This window comes from Panulirus ornatus, chromosome 3, assembly GCF_036320965.1.
Source record: "Panulirus ornatus isolate Po-2019 chromosome 3, ASM3632096v1, whole genome shotgun sequence".
In the NCBI taxonomy this organism is placed as follows: domain Eukaryota; kingdom Metazoa; phylum Arthropoda; class Malacostraca; order Decapoda; family Palinuridae; genus Panulirus; species Panulirus ornatus.
In genome coordinates this window covers 71182791-71200447 of record NC_092226.1, presented here as the reverse complement: position 1 = coordinate 71200447, position 17657 = coordinate 71182791, and the positions used below count along the sequence as shown (strand labels likewise).

Below are 17657 nucleotides of genomic sequence, written 5' to 3'. Positions count from 1 at the left end.
TTCCCAAATCATGGGTTTATTTTTCATTCATGTTCTTTGATTTATTTTTGTCTAAATTTTTTAACTCTTGGGATTAAATGTACCTCAAAAATTAACCTCACAGGTAATTAAGAACTACAGCTAATGAGATGATGATCATTAGACACAGACACTGTCATTAGTAGGGGATAATCAAAGACGTCTGAAAACATTGTTTTTATTAATATATCGAGGTTCTCTTACAATAAAATATGCTCAGGAGCTGCCATGTTGTAGATAGTGCCAGGGGTCGAGTCTCTGAGGGCGGGAAGAGGGTGCCAACAGTGCCACTGGGGGAGAGGGGGTAAGATGGGGGTGCCAGATGTAAGGGGTAGGGGATGGGTTGGGTTAAAGGGTAGAGCAAAGATGGGGTTGCTGTGTGGGGTTTGTCTAGTTAGGGGAGAATGCGAGGGTGGAGAGCCAGGGGGTGGCGAGGGATGCACACACACACACACACACACACACACACACACACACACACACACACAGGGTGTCATCGTGGGAGGCGCTCAGTAATATCCTCAAAAGGGGAATGTGTTCAGTGCCCTGAAAAGTTTGATGGGCGACATCCTCGCTCAGAGCATCATGATGGGCGCTATGACCGGTCTCTCTCTCTCTCTCTCTCTCTCTCTCTCTCTCTCTCTCTCTCTCTCTCTCTCTCTCTCTCTCTCTCTCTCTCTCTCTCTCTCTCTCTCTCTCTCTTTCTCTCTCTAATCAAAAGTCTGGGTCAATGTTTGTATTCCATTAGTAAGAAGACGTTCCTGGCTTTTCTTCCCTGCGTGAATTTCTTGTTTTTGGTGGATAGAAATGTATCACGTGATTCGGAACTTTAACAAACCCTTGAGCACGTCAGGACGACCCTTGAGCAACGACGGTACGATGCTTGATAGTCTGGCCTTTTTCCCTTGACCGTTAAGGTCACATCAAAGGCCTTACCGTCATGGTCATAGGTCGTACTCAAAGGTCGTCCCATCGGTAGTGATCAGCTGAACATCCAGAGTGACCCTTGCACTGGTTTAGCTAGCAATTCATATCATATTTCTACCCCTGCTTGTCTGCACTAACAATAAATCTCAAGCATATAAAGCTAGGATTATCAACCTTAATGCTTATCTCTGGACATACTTCATGCACACGTACAACACATCAGTTTAGGCTCGCCAAAACATTCGTGCTCTAAATAATACCAAAGAAAACGGAATAAATCTTCCGAAGTGTATGCCTAACTATACTAAACATGTTCTTACATACATATTTGTCGCACAGAGAAGAAACTTTATGGAAACATCGCCTCTGTGATTCGACACCCAGGAAGCCTTGTATTTCTTCTTGATGACATTACATTGTAAAGATGGAAATATCTGACATAAACTGCATCAGTATTTTTTCTACAAATGATCAAATGAAGTTGAACAGCGTTTGTCTTCTGAGTCTTTTCGAAAGATGATCCGTTAAATGGAAGTGTTCTGTTGGTAGACATAATAGTTTGTAAGAGGAGAGCCTGCTCCTTCTCCTTCTTACGTTCTATGGGATTGTATCTCATGGGATAGGATCACATGGGACTGGATCTCATGGATAGGATTATATGGGATTGGATTTCATGGTACTGGATCACATGGGATTGGCTCTCATGAAATTAGATAACATGGAATTGGATCTTATAGCCACGATGGTAACAAACGATTTAGCTGATTCATCAACAATAATGACGGATTTATTCTTGTAACGAAATCGACTACAGGAGCTAGACCTAACAGCCCAGTTTTAACCATAGTCCCGTTAGAGAGGAATATACACAATGGAGAGAACAAGACTGTATGGGGAATTACATGACCTATATATTGGTGAATGTAACTAACATAGTATTTTCTCATATGCATATTGGTTTGGACTGGAATGAATATTTGATCTTTCTTGCTCTTTTATGATTTTTTTTCTCTCTCTCTGGAAGGACGTAATGTGAATGAAATATGTGCAAATCATTCAGTGGTAAATGTAACGAGTCTATACTAACTGGAGAGGTTATGAATGTTGTGATGGGTCAGATGGCGTCAAGAAATGCATGATAAGGCATGTGTTATTAACCTCCTTGACCAAGACGGTACGACCCTTGACCACGACGGTACGACCCTTGACCACGATGGTACGACCCTTGACCACGACTGTACGACCCTTGAGCATGGAAGGACTACCCTTGAGTACAACAGTGTGGCCCTTGGACATGATAGCTTGGACTCTGACTTGTTCCTTAAGGGTAAGGCAAAGTTCCAATGGGCCATCCAAACCGATGGTCGTACCCACATACCCAAAGGTCGTACCGTTGTGGTCAAGGGTCGTCCAGTCGTACTCGAAGAAACATTAGAGTTAGAACGTAAACTTTTTTCAAAGGACTTGTATGAGATTGTTTACAGTAAAAGAAGAAAAAAAATATTTACCCCTAGTGCGGTCCTTGATTGACTCTGCGATATTTACAGTAAATACAGTAGCTACTGATTTTCGTGAATAATACAGTAGGTGATTACTAACTAGCCATGGCGCCAACGGAAAAGAATTACTGTATTACAGTAACCCCCCCCCACCCCCCAGAAAATGGTAAATGCAATGGATACAGTTAGAGCCAATTTGATGACACATATATTTCACATTACTACTAGTGTATAATACAGTAGCTTCTTGGGGGGGAAGAACGGCAAATGTGGATGTCTAGTGTAGAGTGAGGTTTACGTGTAAGTCGACAGACCTACTTACTTTTCCTAGGACTTTAGTTCTTACTGGGCGTCACCGGGTATCTCCGCGTTCCCAGGAATATAATGATAAGCCATGACTACCATTTCCAAAAGATATAGATTACCAGAATGTTACGTACCGTTCTCTGACACGCGACGGACGCCATTTCACTCATTATCTTCGTTCACTTTTCGTTTTCGTTTACTTTTCGTTTTCAGTGCAACAACAAACTACTTGAACACATGATACGAAAGTGATGATGTATTTTAGGTGGAAAACCCATGAATTCCTGTGGAGAAAATGGGCTCTACCATTAACGAGGTGACTGAGAATGTACATACGTACTGAACTATGTACTACTAGAAATGTATTGTCTACATTATGTACATGTACATAATATATGTAATGGTTTAGTACATTATACTTCATACGTTTGTAAAGTGGACGACATGTACTATGTTAAGTACATGTTCTAGAGGACACATGAGAGTACATCTTCCAAATGGAGTACACCATAAAGGGCTGTATTGTAAAATACACGATTGTGTACATGTGTGGAAGTACTAAGACAGTACATATGCTTCATTCACCCCTCATGTGGTGTACTAAACCATCTATACCTGACACTTAGTACATGTACGAGACATAGTACAATCATTTCCACCGACCCTGATGAGAATCGAGTGGTACAGCTGGAGAGAGAAAAAAAGAAATACCCAAAAATTCTCGTCAATACTTTGCATAACATAGGAACAACACAGGTGAGAACTACTTCACTTGACGCGAAATCTAGTGACATGGAATTTTTGATTTATGGGTCACTTTGCAGACCTGTGCATATGGAAATGTTTGCATATGTATATATGTATATAAATGACGCACTAGAAAATATTCATAGGCAGAATTACACTCTACACGTACTTAATACTATAATGCCACTTATATAAATTGTGAGGTAAGAGAAACATTATTTTCCAGTTATACAGTAAGTTGTCGACTGATAAATTTCCTGAAAAATATAAGTGAATGTCAAAGGGAAGGTTTGCAGTGCAAACAATAGCAGAAAGAACAATTGACAGTGAGAAAAAAAATAAGTTTTGTCAAAGAAATAATTGTAACGATGATAATGGCGGAGAAAAAGCGCATAAAATTATAAATGGAAGTACGATATATAAAAACTATACGAACGACTGTAGGATTTTTCCTAAAAGAACTTGTTTACGGTCAGAATCGTAGGCTCCCCATCATTTGTCAGGAGTCTCTCAAAATCGCCATCTCGAGCAGTTAACATTTCCCTCTCACACACCTGTGCAACGGCAGCTTCAAAGTCTATTTTTCTATTTGATTCTTGAGATGTAAGTTTACTAAGCGCTTAAACCTTTCAGACGAAATCTGGGTGAAAGAAATTTTGATTCAGTTATTACATTCTGACGTGTGTGTATGTGTGTGTGTGTGTAATGGAATTCGTTTTATTTCTCTAAATAGACGCGGGAACACCTTCATGTTCATCTGATTCATCCTCACAAATAACAAATCGTATGGAACATGAACAAAGAGTGTTCTCGTCGTGTTCTAGATCATTGATAATTTCTGGGTAATTCAAGTTCGGGTAATTGCTGAACCACGACACAGGAGACTGATGAATCAGCCGGGACAACGGAACGATCATTTAGCACACGAGGGGACGATGAATTATGACAAAATGAAAGGATAAGTTTCATGAATTCATGTTATTTATTATTTTTATGAACACACACCTGATGAACTGCCTCCAACATATGGGAAATGTGAGGGTCATGATGAGTGGGTTCATACGGTCAGTGGGTCATGGGTGGGTTCATACAGTCAGTGGGTCATGGGTGGGTTCATACAGTCAGTGGGTCATGGGTGGGTTGATACAGTCAGTGGGTCATGGGTGGGTTCATTCAGCCAGTGGGTCATGGGTTCATACAGTCAGTGGGTCATGGGTGGGTTCATTCAGCCAGTGGGTCATGGGTGGGTTGATACAGTCAGTGGGTTATGGGTGGGTTGATACAGTCAGTGGGTCATGGGTGGGTTCATACAATCAGTGGATCATTGGTGGGTTCATACAGTCAGTGGGTCATGGGTGGGTTCATACAGTCAATGGGTCATGGGTGGGTTCATACAGTCAGTGGGTCATCATGGGTGGGTATCATACAGTCAGTGGGTCATCATGAGTGGGGTATCATACAGTCAGTGGGTCATCATGAGTGGGTATCATACAGTCAGTGGGTCATCATGAGTGGGTATCATACAGTCAGTGGGTCATCATGAGTGGGTATCATACAGTCAGTGGGTCATCACGAGTGGGGTATCATACAGTCAGTGGGTCATCATGAGTGGGTATCATACAGTCAGTGGGTCATCATGAGTGGGGTACCATACAGTCAGTGGGTCATCACGAGTGGGTATCATACAGTCAGTGGATCATCACGAGTGGGGTATCATACAGTCAGTGGATCATCATGAGTGGGTATCATACAGTCAGTGGGTCATCATGAGTGGGTATCATACAGTCAGTGGGTCATCATGAGTGGGTTTGGACACTGACTGGAGTAATGAAAGCATATGACTTAATTAGCACCATTACCTTGTGATTAAGACAATTAGACGTTAATATGACCACGAATAACAATCGATGACCTAGTACACACACACACACACACACAGCTGGTGGACCCGTACGGGACGTTGGTGGTGAGGGAGGTCAACAAGCAGCTACAGAAGGAGTGAGCCACACAGTAGTCGACCCTGGGATCTGGACTCTAAGAGAGAGTTTCTAGGATCATCAACCCCTTAAATACGACGTCATGACCTCTCGCCACGACCTCTTGTGATCACATTGCCACAACCACTTGGGTATGATGATGATGATGATGATGACCCAGCCTATGAAGGGGCTAAGGTCAGACAGAGGTCATCAATACCAAAAGATAGTACCTGACCTGCTCAAGGGTAATGCTGTCGTACTCAAGGGACTTTTTAACACATTTAAAGGACTCATTTCAACACACATCACTGGCGGACGAAGCTCGCCAAAAAAGCTTCACTGAATTTCGAAGCGACACAAACACAGGAGGTAAGACACACACCCCCACCACACACAGGGCACCACCATACACACACCCGACCAAGTTAATGACTGGGAAGATTCGTATAACATCTCTCTCTCTCTCTCTCTCTCTCTCTCTCTCTCTCTCTCTCTCTCTCTCTCTCTCTCTCTCTCTCGTCAACAAGTGCTCATGCGCACTTCAGTCGTCAGTCATTTGTGACGCAGGTCAGATCTTTCGCTCGACTCCTGATCATCCTACAGGATGAGGCCCAGGATCCTGTAGCCTTTTTTTTTCCGCTCATGTCGTCGTGAGAGGGAATGTTGGGGGGACACGACGATGATTGTATGATAGTGTCTTACGGTAACCTGTGTGTGTGTGTGTGTGTGTGTGTGTGTGTAGTTACATTTTGAAGAACTTTAGCCCAATTTATCCATAGTCCGAAAGATCGAAAAACCGAATGCCACGCCCCTCTATCCAAATAAAAAATGCCCGCCACCCACATATATATATATATATATATATATATATATATATATATATATATATATATATATATATATATATACGTATAAACATAAATCACTTCACATGCTTGTATGTACAACTTCCTGTTGTCTGGATTTTCGAAAACTTTGGAAAGAAATGCATACGAACGGCAAGGTTAAGTGTGGCTTTATCGTGCTCTCTACAGACATACGCTGTTCTAGTGGATAGATAGCGGGTCATCGAACCACTGCATATATTTTTGTCACTTTTTTTTTTTTTTGAAAGTTACAAACTACACAGACATTAATATAAAATCATGACCTATCTCATACATGGCGACATTTAAATGTAAGACTCTGTTCCCTAGTGGTGGCTACAACTAGATTTATTCAGTGGCCAGGTGCCCACAGCAGCAGCAGGAGGGAGGGGGTTGTGGGTGTTCCACTGTGGGACCCACACCCCTTCTCAGTCCCCCGCCACGTAACCTCTGTCAGCCACGAGGATCTCAAAGACGCCAGGAGTAAAATCCGAGCAATTGTCCATTACTACTGAGAGCATGGGACAGCCCCGGGGATACAATAGTGTGGACATAACACAGCACAAACACCACTACACTGTCTGTGATGACTTCGACCACAAACACACACACACACACACACATACACACACACACAATCACATGTCGTCTATACGAGGAACCCGTCACTGTATAGCAGTCTCCTGCCATTGGTGTTGACGTCTTGTATCTGGTGGCTGAGTCGAAGAGCGCAGCGGCTGTTGCTGTGCCGCGCGCACTTAGAAAGGAGGCTGAATGTTCTCATGTCAAGATATCATCAACACACACACACAGAGTCATCTCCATGCTGCTCCTCGTGAGGCGTTGGTGGCACCCCGTGATGGCTCGTGTGTCGTCCTTCATCTCCTCGCCAGCTGGAGGCGCACGAGAACACAACACGGCAGTAGTAACTAGAGATGAAGTTTCGTCTTAGCTTCCTTGTGGTCCTGAGATGGTCGGCCCTTTAGGGCAAGGGGGATGAGTAAAGGTGGGGTGGCTGGCTGGTTTCTTCACCCGCTTTTACGCCCAGGGTCTGACGTATGTACCCACAGTCAACAGGTCAGCCCACTCTACTCCTCCGGCAGCGTGATTGGACATCGCAGGTCGAAGTGACTTCGCCGACACCGCGCCAGATTATGAAGCTGGATGCGACAGGGTGTTCCTATGGTGTAGCCTGACCGCTGCAGATACCTATCTCCCACTGGTATGAGATATTATAACCAAGGCGTGGCTGTTGGTTTATCAGTGGGTGTATAAAAAAGGACATCCCCATCATGTCGTCAGTGGGAGGGCAAACCACTGGGGTAAATATGACAGTCCTGGTGATCAAAAAGGCACAAAGGTCTGTCCACTGAGACCAGGTGTTGGGGAGGAGGATGGAACTTGTTCTAACCCTCGGCAGTAGACAGACGTCGCCAGTTCGAACGCATCATCCTCGAACATCTTCACTCAGGTCAAAAGGACCGATGAAAGATCAAATTGGACCTTTCCAATGTCCAGTGGAGCTTGTGGTCGCCACGCAGGTCGGAAGTTGGGGTGTAAATACAGCAGATTACAGGAAGTTCTGTTTAGCTGTAGATGTAGGACTTTATACAATAGGCTGTTGACCATGGTAAGTGGCTTCCATTTTCTCTTACCGCTACCATCTACCACCTCAGTTTTCTATGGTGGAATTTTTCGTTTTTTTTTTTTTGCCATGCAATCATTGTTTATTTCATTAGAAATTTATATATTTATACTTATTTATCCTCTTTCCTTGCCTGATTTTAAAGCACAATCCTCATACGATTTTTTTCCTATCTCTTTTGAACACTTTAATTTTATGGATTTGAACAAAGAAAATACATCTGTTGCAATACGTTGATACCAAGGACGTCGTGGATGTGTTCTCCACTGCAATCTTCAGCTACTGACGTCGTAGTTTTCTGTCGTTGTCACATGGCTTCTGTTACTGTTCCATGTTTTTTTTTTTTTGTCGTTGTCACATGACGTGTGGTACGGATGTCACGTGAGACCATCTGTCGCTGTCACGCGACGTGTTCTCTCGTTGTCACGTGACGTCATGTTCTACACGTGACTTTGTTCACCATCTACATCTACTGAGACGTCAGCGGCACCCCGGAGGATGGAAAGAGAAAGGGAAGATGATGTGTCTCTCTCTCTGTCTCCCTCCTCCCTTCCTCAGTTGTCGTACAGAGGCGGGTGGGGTCGTCAGGCGAACAAAACTTTCTACATCAGTGGCTGTGTTCACGAACCTCCTTGTACAGAAGGAGTAGAAGAAGAAGGAGCAGGAGCAGGAGGAGAAGGGGTGTTAAAGGGCCTCTCCATCTCCATGAGCTGTCTATAGTCGTGTAGAAGAAGCCCACGCAGTGAATGGTGTCGATGCAGGAGTTGAGGGAGAGAAGAAGGAGGAGGAGGAGGAGGAGGAGTGGGGTGTGTTAGGTTAGGAGCCGCCGAAGGGGAGAGGGTAGGAGTTGTGTGGAAGGGGGTGGGAGGAGGGGAATGATGATTGAGGGCCGTCTACCTCAGGAGGTGTAGAAGTAAGTTCGCCATCAGGAGGGAGATGCTGGCCCAGGCTCGGGAGGAGGAGTTGCACCGCTCCGTGTTGCAGTAGCAGGTCTTGTACCGCTCGCCGCCGATGTTCTCCGAGATGCACTTGGCCTCCTCGATCTCGTCGATGCACGAGCGGACCTCGTTGCCTCCTGTGGAAGGAAGGGGCGAGGACCAGGTCAATCATGAGGTAAACACTCGCTCAGCTTACTGACGGTAGATGTTACGTGTTATGAACTGACGGTAGACTCAAGGTACAGTTTACCTGGAGTAGACGTAGGTAATACTAACTGACAGTAGACTAAAAGGACAGTTTACTGACAGTAGCCATTGGCGTGACACACACACACACACACACACACACACACACACACACACACACACACACAACTTACCGACAGTAGACAGAGGCATTACCAACTGACAGTAGACAGAGGCACAACTTACAGACAGTAGAATTCATTACTTACCTACATAAGACCCCGAGACAACTGACTGACATTGTTAGGGTTCATTCATGTTTTGGTGTCCAGACACGACGGTTTGATACTCTGAGAATATTGTGTTGTGTTCCAGACCATTTGTTGCAGATCTTAGAGGGTCGAGTGTTGCATAGGAATGTTGCGGGAGGAGTACGGTAGATATGGGATATTTTAAAGTGCGTGGATGTATATAAGATTGAAGTACGTGGGGTCTGTCGTAGGTGTAAGTGTTGCTAGGGGTGTGGGTGTGGGGTTCGTGTGTGTGTGTGTGTGTGTTCGTGTGTGTGTATATGTGGGTGTGGTAATGTATGCAAATTAATTCCCACTTGGAACGCGTCATGAACCACCTGGCTACCTGGCACGTCCATTCTGTGACCAAACTAATGTAATGAACACAACGAGACGACCCTTGAGCACGACGGTACACGACCCTTGAGCACGACGGTACACGACCCTTGAGCACAACGGTACACGACCCTTGAGCACAACGGTACACGACCCTTGAGCACGACGGTACACGACCCTTGAGCACGACGGTACACGACCCTTGAGCACGACGGTACACGACCTTTGAGCACAACGGTACACGACCCTTGAGCACGACGGTACACGACCTTTGAGCACGACGGTACACGACCCTTGAGCACGACGGTACACGACCCTTGAGCACAACGGTACACGACCCTTGAGCACGACGGTATACGACCTTTGAGCACGACGGTACACGACCTTTGAGCACGACAGTACACGACCCTTGAGCACGACGGTACACGACCCTTGAGCACGACGGTACACGACCCTTGGGTATAAAGGCTTGACCTGTGACCTGACCCTACGGGTCGTACCGTCGTGTTCAAGGGGTCAGAGTTCAGCATCACGCCACGGGTCTTTGGCGGCACTGCTCAGCCGGGAGAAGGGTCACACTGGCTCACCCTACACACACTAACCCCTTTAAGCAAGCTCTCTCTCTCTCTCTCTCTCTCTCTCTCTCTCTCTCTCTCTCTCTCTCTCTCTCTCTCTCTCTCTCTCTCAGTCTACCCTGCATCCTGTGTCCGGGTTATAAATACTCGCATCGGTTAAACATACTCCCTGTTGACGCCTATCGGCTGCAGGCAATCGTATATGATGTACAGCGGCCCGCGATATGATACTATATATATCCTCCCTATATATCCAGCTTCACTGAACTGTCAGTTGCGCTCTTTTACACACACACACACACACACACACACACACACACACACACACACACACACACGCACACACACACACATCTTTTCTTTCATACTATTCGCCATTTCCCGCGTTAGCGAGGTAGCGTTAAGAACAGAGGACTTTGCTTTTGAGGGAATATCCTCACCTGGCCCCCTTCTCTGTTCCCTCTGTATACATAACGTAAAATGTCTTTATTTCTGTGTGTATTCTCGCCTCCGCCTGTGTGTGTGTGTGTGTGTGTGTGTGTGTGTGTGTAAGCATTAATGTAACATATAAATCCACGGTGTAGAAATTCGCTATAATCCATCAGCCTCGAAATCATTACCCATGAACATGTTGCCTTCGAAATACATTGAGATTTAACAGTGGTTTTGTGATGATAGTTCATTATACTAACGATTTCTTGTTTATTTGATAATGTGAGTCCAAAAAAAAAAAAAAAAATTACACGACAAAATGAAAGTAACTTTGAGGAGAGGAACGAATTAGGAAGGGGGGGGGGGGGGAAGAACTAGGACGGTAAGATACAAAGACGTGACACTGGACAGGAATTGCTTGTAACGCGAGTCTGTGAGCACCACCGCCTGGCGGCAAAGGCGGGTACTAAGTCCTGTTGTGACGCTCGGTGGCTACGGTAGAGTCTAGGCCGATGCTGGGTAGAACATGGCGCAAATAAGAGATTAAAAAACATCGCCATAACCCAGCATGAAATCCAGGACCGTAGCCAAGAGGGATGGAATATTTGTGTTTCCACTCTGGTGCTCAGACAACAACGGGTCAAATTGCATTATGATGTCCCTTCCCTGGGATGTCCCCTCCCTGGAGGTGTGACCTGGGGCCTCCCTGAGTTGTCCCCTCCCTGGAGGTGTGACCTGGTGCCTCCCTGAGTTGTCCTCTCCCTGGAGGTGTGACCTGGGGCCTCCCTGAGTTGTCCCCTTCCTCCTGGAGGAGTGACCTGGGGCCTCCCTGGGCTGTCCCCTCCCTGGAGGAGCGACCTGAGCCTCCCTGAGATGTCCCCTCCCTCCTGGAGGAGTGACACACGCCCTGAAGTATTCCGGGGGGGGGGGGGACACAGTAGAGAGTGACGGGGACACACACACACACACACACACACACACACACACAAGGTAAAGCTGTAGCGACCCACAAAGTCCCACTTTACTGTCGACGTCTCTGGACTTGGTGGTGGCAGGCCACAGCTTTTGTGACCTCCTCACCTGACCTAAAATATCCCCGAGAAATGAGTTCGATGATGGCCCACCGCACGACATCCACGTCAAGTTGGGGGTCGTTGGTAAAGACGACACATGAAGGAACGACTGTGAGTCGCTACAGAACGAGTGTTTCCACACGAATCTGGTCAGGTGACGGGAGGCGCCCAGCTGGTGTTCCTCTTATATTTTCATCCAGTTTTACATCGTCGTGGATCCAGAATATCTCACCAAACGATACATAATCAAACTCACTTGTCACCTTCCTTGATCGGGGATGAGAATAAACACAATCATGGAGGGTTTTCCGAGTGAATTTGTGCAATTTATTGTGGCCCAGTTATGCTTGGACAACGGGTTCGCTGGGGACGCCCGTATTTGCTCTAGTACCCGCCTTTGTCGCTAGGTGATTATCTGTTTGTTCAGTCCAGGAAGGTGTTGTATATCCATGGGGTCCCATTTCGTTAACCTTCTCTACTATCATACGACTGTTTCAACCTCTGTATGCCTTGCTCGTGTACTGTCTTATTCTTAAGTTTACCACATCATCCACCACTCATACTCTAAAAAGTACTTTTCACGTCTCCTTTAACAAGTTTCTGGCTTCATTTCACACTATGTCCTTTGGCTATTCTAACTCTATATGTTTGGAAGAATGGTTCACTGTCTCTGCCATCAATTTGGTATAAAATATAAAACACTGTGATCAAATTACATAACGAGAATTCACTACAGAAAACAGCTTTGTATCTTTACTAACGTTGATTGTTTTCTATGACTACTTTAGGGTGGACTAACCTAGTTCAGGGACGCTGGTGGTGCAGGAGCCTTTACATTCGGTGTCTCTGACGCAGTCACCAGTGCAGTTGTAGCAGACGCGAGCCGCTCCTGCCGGGGGGAAAAAATAGAAATGGAATTAGATAGCCCCTGTAATATCGTCTATAAGAATCCCGTGCCTTCCAGTAATGTGTGGGTGGTGTAGGAGGAAACTAAAGATGGTTGCAGACAGCGAGCGAATCTTGGAACAGTTGGGAGAGGCTTCTGTTACGGGGTCGATACTATCAGACACATTCCGATCCTCTATTACAGGTGCTGGATACCCCGGTAGACTTTGATGGATATGATATGATCATTAGAGAGTGATGCAGTATACTCAAAGGCTGTATGGGGGGTATGCTACTCAGAGGGTGAGAGATACAGATGTATATATTTTCGTAGGTACATGGACGGTACGGAAGGCAGTATACATGTGTAGGGTATATGGAAAGTGCAAAAGAAAGTAGACTTGTATAGGCTACATGAACGGTACAGGGAGGGAGTACACTTGTGTAAGGTATATGGTTCAGTATACTACCTAGGAGCATATGTCTAAGGCTCCCAAAGGCTAATGTAATATTAGTTCGTCACGTAAGAAGGAAGTACTGCTCAGAAATACATAACCTCAAGACTTCTATGTTACTCTAAATAAAACTTAGAAAACAAAAACTCCAGATTTATGGTTTGGACGTAGGAATGTCCTCCTAGCAGAGCTGTTAGGGATTTGATAAGTGACGTACGAAGAAATGGAAAGGTGGAGGGAGGGAGAGAGAGAGAGAGAGAGAGAGAGAGAGAGAGAGAGAGAGAGAGAGAGAGAGAGAGAGAGAGAGATTTAGCTTTACCCGTCGAGCCCAGGTGATGGGAGGAGCAGCGATCACTTACCCAGCTGGAGGAAGGCTAGGGCCGCCACCAGGTACAGGGACGTCTTCATGATGAGGCCACACTCTCACCTGTGGGGGACAAGACACAGTGTAACCAACACGTCACGTCTCGTTAAACCTAAGATGACTTTATTACCCGACACGTTAATACTCGTTGACCTAACTTGCTTCAAGAACCAGCACATCACTACTCGTTAATCTAAATGACTTCATTACCTAGACATCGTTAACTCATTAACCTATAGTTAGCTTCGATTCCCTCACGCAGTACCTGACTGAAATCCATTATTCTGTTTCTGTGACAGACATGACGCCTGTCATAACACCTAAAACTCCTTTATTGACAGTGGAAGACATTTTATCATACTGTGAGACATGACTCTCTCTCTCTCTATCTAGGGTTCTACTTGTGGACAAAGGCATTGCTGTACGTGTCTTCAAAGAGCCTATATAACTCGAGCAGCAACTTGGAACCTTTGTATATATACTTACAGCAGAGTGCCATGGACATCGAAATATGGCTCCTCACACGGAACTCAGGAGGCTGTTTTGCGTACCTGCCTGGCTAGGAACTAAAGCAGTGGCTTCAAGGCTTCTCCAGTGGCGTCCCAATTACCTCTCTTTCTTTCCTCCCACTTTGTGTCCCGTCTTACTTCTAAAGTCTCAGTTTAACATTGAAATAATTGGAACTGGAATACGTCGTACATTTAAGGCTGGACTTATTTCCTCGAGTATTTAGCGGATACTCTTGTTGTCTGGTCTTTCGTTATGAGTGATGTCACAAAAAAGGGACCAGGGAACGCGGGAAATAAAGTTTTACTGAGGAATAGAGAGATGGGGCAGCTGAGGGAGATGTTAGGAGCGCTGGTGCGGGAGTAGGAAACGGAGTAAGGTGAGAGGTCCTTCTGGAGGAGGAGGAAGTGAGGCAGGTGTCCTGTGGGAGAGGCGCGTCGTTGCCTGATGTCGATATGCAGCTGTGGGGAAGGTATCGTCCCAAGATCTCCAAGGTCGTGCGGCAGAAGAGAGGAGAAGCTGCCGAAGTTCTGTGGCTTTGTTGCCGTTGCCTGTAGGGGTCCTGCTGCAGGAGACGGACGCTGCTGTTGTCAGCCTTGAGAAGCCAGGAGTCACCTGGGGCTTCTGTTAAAGGAAGAGGGGCGATGGTGAGGCACCCGGGAACTCCTGCTGGGGAGGATGACCCCGAGTCACTCGTCCGGGATGTATTTAGGCGCCAGGGGTAGCGCTCTTGTGGCTCTGAGATAAGTGGACGAGTAGGTGGAAGGTGAATCTTGGGGGTACTCAAGTGCGTTGCAGATCGTCCACGCCACCAGATGGGACGACAGCGGCCCAGGTCGCTGACGAAGAACGGTGACGAAGGAGTGAGGATTGATTGATAGGACTGTAGATGCCAGCGGACCTGCCTTTGTGAAGGTCATAAGACCTTCTTTAACCTGCTGGGGTACCTACTGCAGGTGGCGACCCTGGGGAAGGGTCATAAGAGGGCCATATTGAACCAACTGGGTAATACCTGTGTGGGTCGAGCTGAGTCACTGGTTTAAAGTCTGGTCGCTGTCAGGAGAGGTTTGCAGAACCTGTGGAGTGACGGTGGAAATTGACGCTGCAGACAACGACAGTACGACCCTTGAGGACGACCCTCTTTGAGGACGACGGCACACGATGCTTAAACACAACGTATCAGAAGGCCAAGGGTCGTACCGTCGTATTCAAGCGGTTAACATAAAGAAAAGATACGTACGTGTACCACTGAATGACGATACTTATTAAAAGAGAGAGAGAAACATGGACGCCCTTGGCTGGTGTTTAGAATTATATACATTTCCCAACAGGGAAAACTTAGAGTATAAGACCGATCTTTACGAGATCTAGAGAGGTAAATATTATCTATCAGGAATCCATAGACAGGCCATCTGATAGACGCCATAGAGCGTAATACCCCGATCTATCTAGAACTATATAGATATAGGAATCCCTTAGAGAAAACATAATCTCGAATAATCACAACTAAAAACTAATAGAAATTATTCATCATCTTTTTTTTTATCTTTATTTGTTACCAGTCATCGTCTTTATTTATCATTGCTATTATGATTTTGTGTGTGTGTGGGTTAACATCGTACATATATTTAGATTTCCTCTTTATTTATAGGCTTCTCGTTCATAAATGGCTATTGAAACTTTACGACAAGCAGGCTATGCCGGGTGACAATCAGAACAACTAGGGTGGAGCAATCAGAGTGGCTACAGTACAACCAGATCCGTTGTCCACACTCACAGCTACAGGGAAAGAACTACAGTGATACAGTATGAGGGACAGGACTACAGTCACAGGCACAGATACAGTGGCAAATCAAACAGCTACAGTAATCCTAAGGAATCTATAGTGAGACATTTTGGACTACATGGACATACGTCAGAGCTACAGCGATACTGTAAGAGAGACAGGATTACAGTTACAGGCACAGCTACTGTGAAACATTGAGAGCTACAGTGACACAGTCACAGCTAAGGTGGTACACTCAAGGTTACAGTGAAACAGGGCTACAGTGTAAGGACAAGAAATGACGTCATACAACCTGAGTTACACTGGGAATCAGACCATGTCCTGATGGTACAGTCGATAAGGACAAGGTCACAATCAGGATCCGATGCGAGACAATCAGGTGAATGTCCATGCCATCAGAATACTCCGGTCACACACAAACACACACACACACACACACACACACATATGACAACCAGACATAGACATGACACTGTCAGACATGCAGCTAACACGGAAATCACAATTCATGACGTACGTGTATGGTTAAATATCCCGCGTCATGGCACATTCATGACGATTCTCTGTCTCAAGGATGACGGGTCGGTAGACGTAAGTTACCAAAAACCCATCTATTAATAGACGGGTGCGCCCTCCACCAGCTACCCCCGTCCCACCTGTCAATAATCCAATAACATGTCTCACAACAAGTAGGAATTCCTGTCCAGAATTAGCCAGCAACAGAATCGATGTGTTGCCTCGTCTGTTTTCCAGAGCCGATGCTTAGGCTTCCTGTTTCCGTCAACACTGTTGTTCGTAGGGTCACTCCGACGACCGAGGTGATGACAAGAGGAAGTCGCCCTAGGGTGGTAATTAAGAGTTCCTTTTTTATGGCATGATGCATTACCTTGTATCGGTTAGAGGCGTTCCGTGGTCCAGAGGGACAGATTGGTTCACTGGTTCCACAGGGAGAGCAAGGTTCCGTGGTCCAGAGGGACAGATTGGTTCACTGGTTCCACAAGGAGAGCAAGGTTCCGTGGTCCAGAGGAACAGATTGGTTCACCGGTCCACATGGAGAGAAAGATACCACGGTCCAGGGTGTCTTCCCTTACAAGGACGGTGCAATCAGGCAGGGAATGAAATCTTTACTAGGGAGGAATCCCGGCCGCTTGGGACGCGGTACTTAGGGAGCTAAGCTGGTCCTCCCGACCCGACCTACACACACACAAGATCTCCCCGCCAGTCCTTGGCTCCCAAGGGAGAGGTGAAGAAAGGCCTGTGTCATCCGCTGATTGTAATGGCTGTGCATCTTGTCTCGAAAGCAGATGTAGTACAGACGCTCGACCCCGCTCTTGAAATCTATAACACATTACGAGGGGCAGCTCGTGTGGTGTTTCTTTTTCAACTGCTTTTCGCAAGAGTCCACCTGACCCCAGACTGAACGTGATACAGGACAGATGCCTCGTTTCTTTTGTTTTTGTTTTTTCATTTGTTTTGCGAGTCGGTCATATAGCCAGGGTCAAGACAGAAGCCTCAGTCTGTTTTTCATCTGTTTTACGAGTCGGTCATACGACCAGGGTTCTTCTGATATCTAATTTACGATTGTTTTATTGCGGTTCTCTGTCTCTATGTAATCTAAGGCTCACCTCAGCTCCCTGATTCCCAGGGCCACACTATCTGAACCTCCTGATCCAAACCTCCTTGACCAGGACTCGTCTGAGGACCTCACTCCACAGCTCCTCACCTCCCTCCTGCAGCCTCACTAGTTCACTGTCTGCTGGCCAGGTGGCCAACCCAGCTCACACGGCCTCCTGACAACCCTGACCTCCCACGCTAACCCCACTGGTTATTTTCTAACACTGAA

The 17657-nt window shown here is 46.1% G+C and overlaps 1 protein-coding gene across 4 annotated transcripts in view; it reads right to left on the bottom strand.

The window, feature by feature from the left end:
* Positions 1-622: 622 nt before the first annotated feature.
* LOC139763269 (uncharacterized) overlaps positions 623-17657 on the bottom strand; it is a 36897-nt gene continuing 19862 nt past the window's right edge. For all 4 annotated transcript variants that reach the window (XM_071689235.1, XM_071689216.1, XM_071689229.1 and 1 more), the window contains exons 2-4: positions 13517-13584; positions 12617-12706; positions 623-9062 (exon numbers count right to left, since the gene is read on the bottom strand). In XM_071689235.1, the coding sequence (XP_071545336.1) occupies positions 8881-9062; positions 12617-12706; positions 13517-13565 (321 nt within the window). In that variant the 5' untranslated portion in view covers positions 13566-13584 and the 3' untranslated portion in view covers positions 623-8880. The remainder of the gene's footprint in view (positions 9063-12616; positions 12707-13516; positions 13585-17657) is intronic.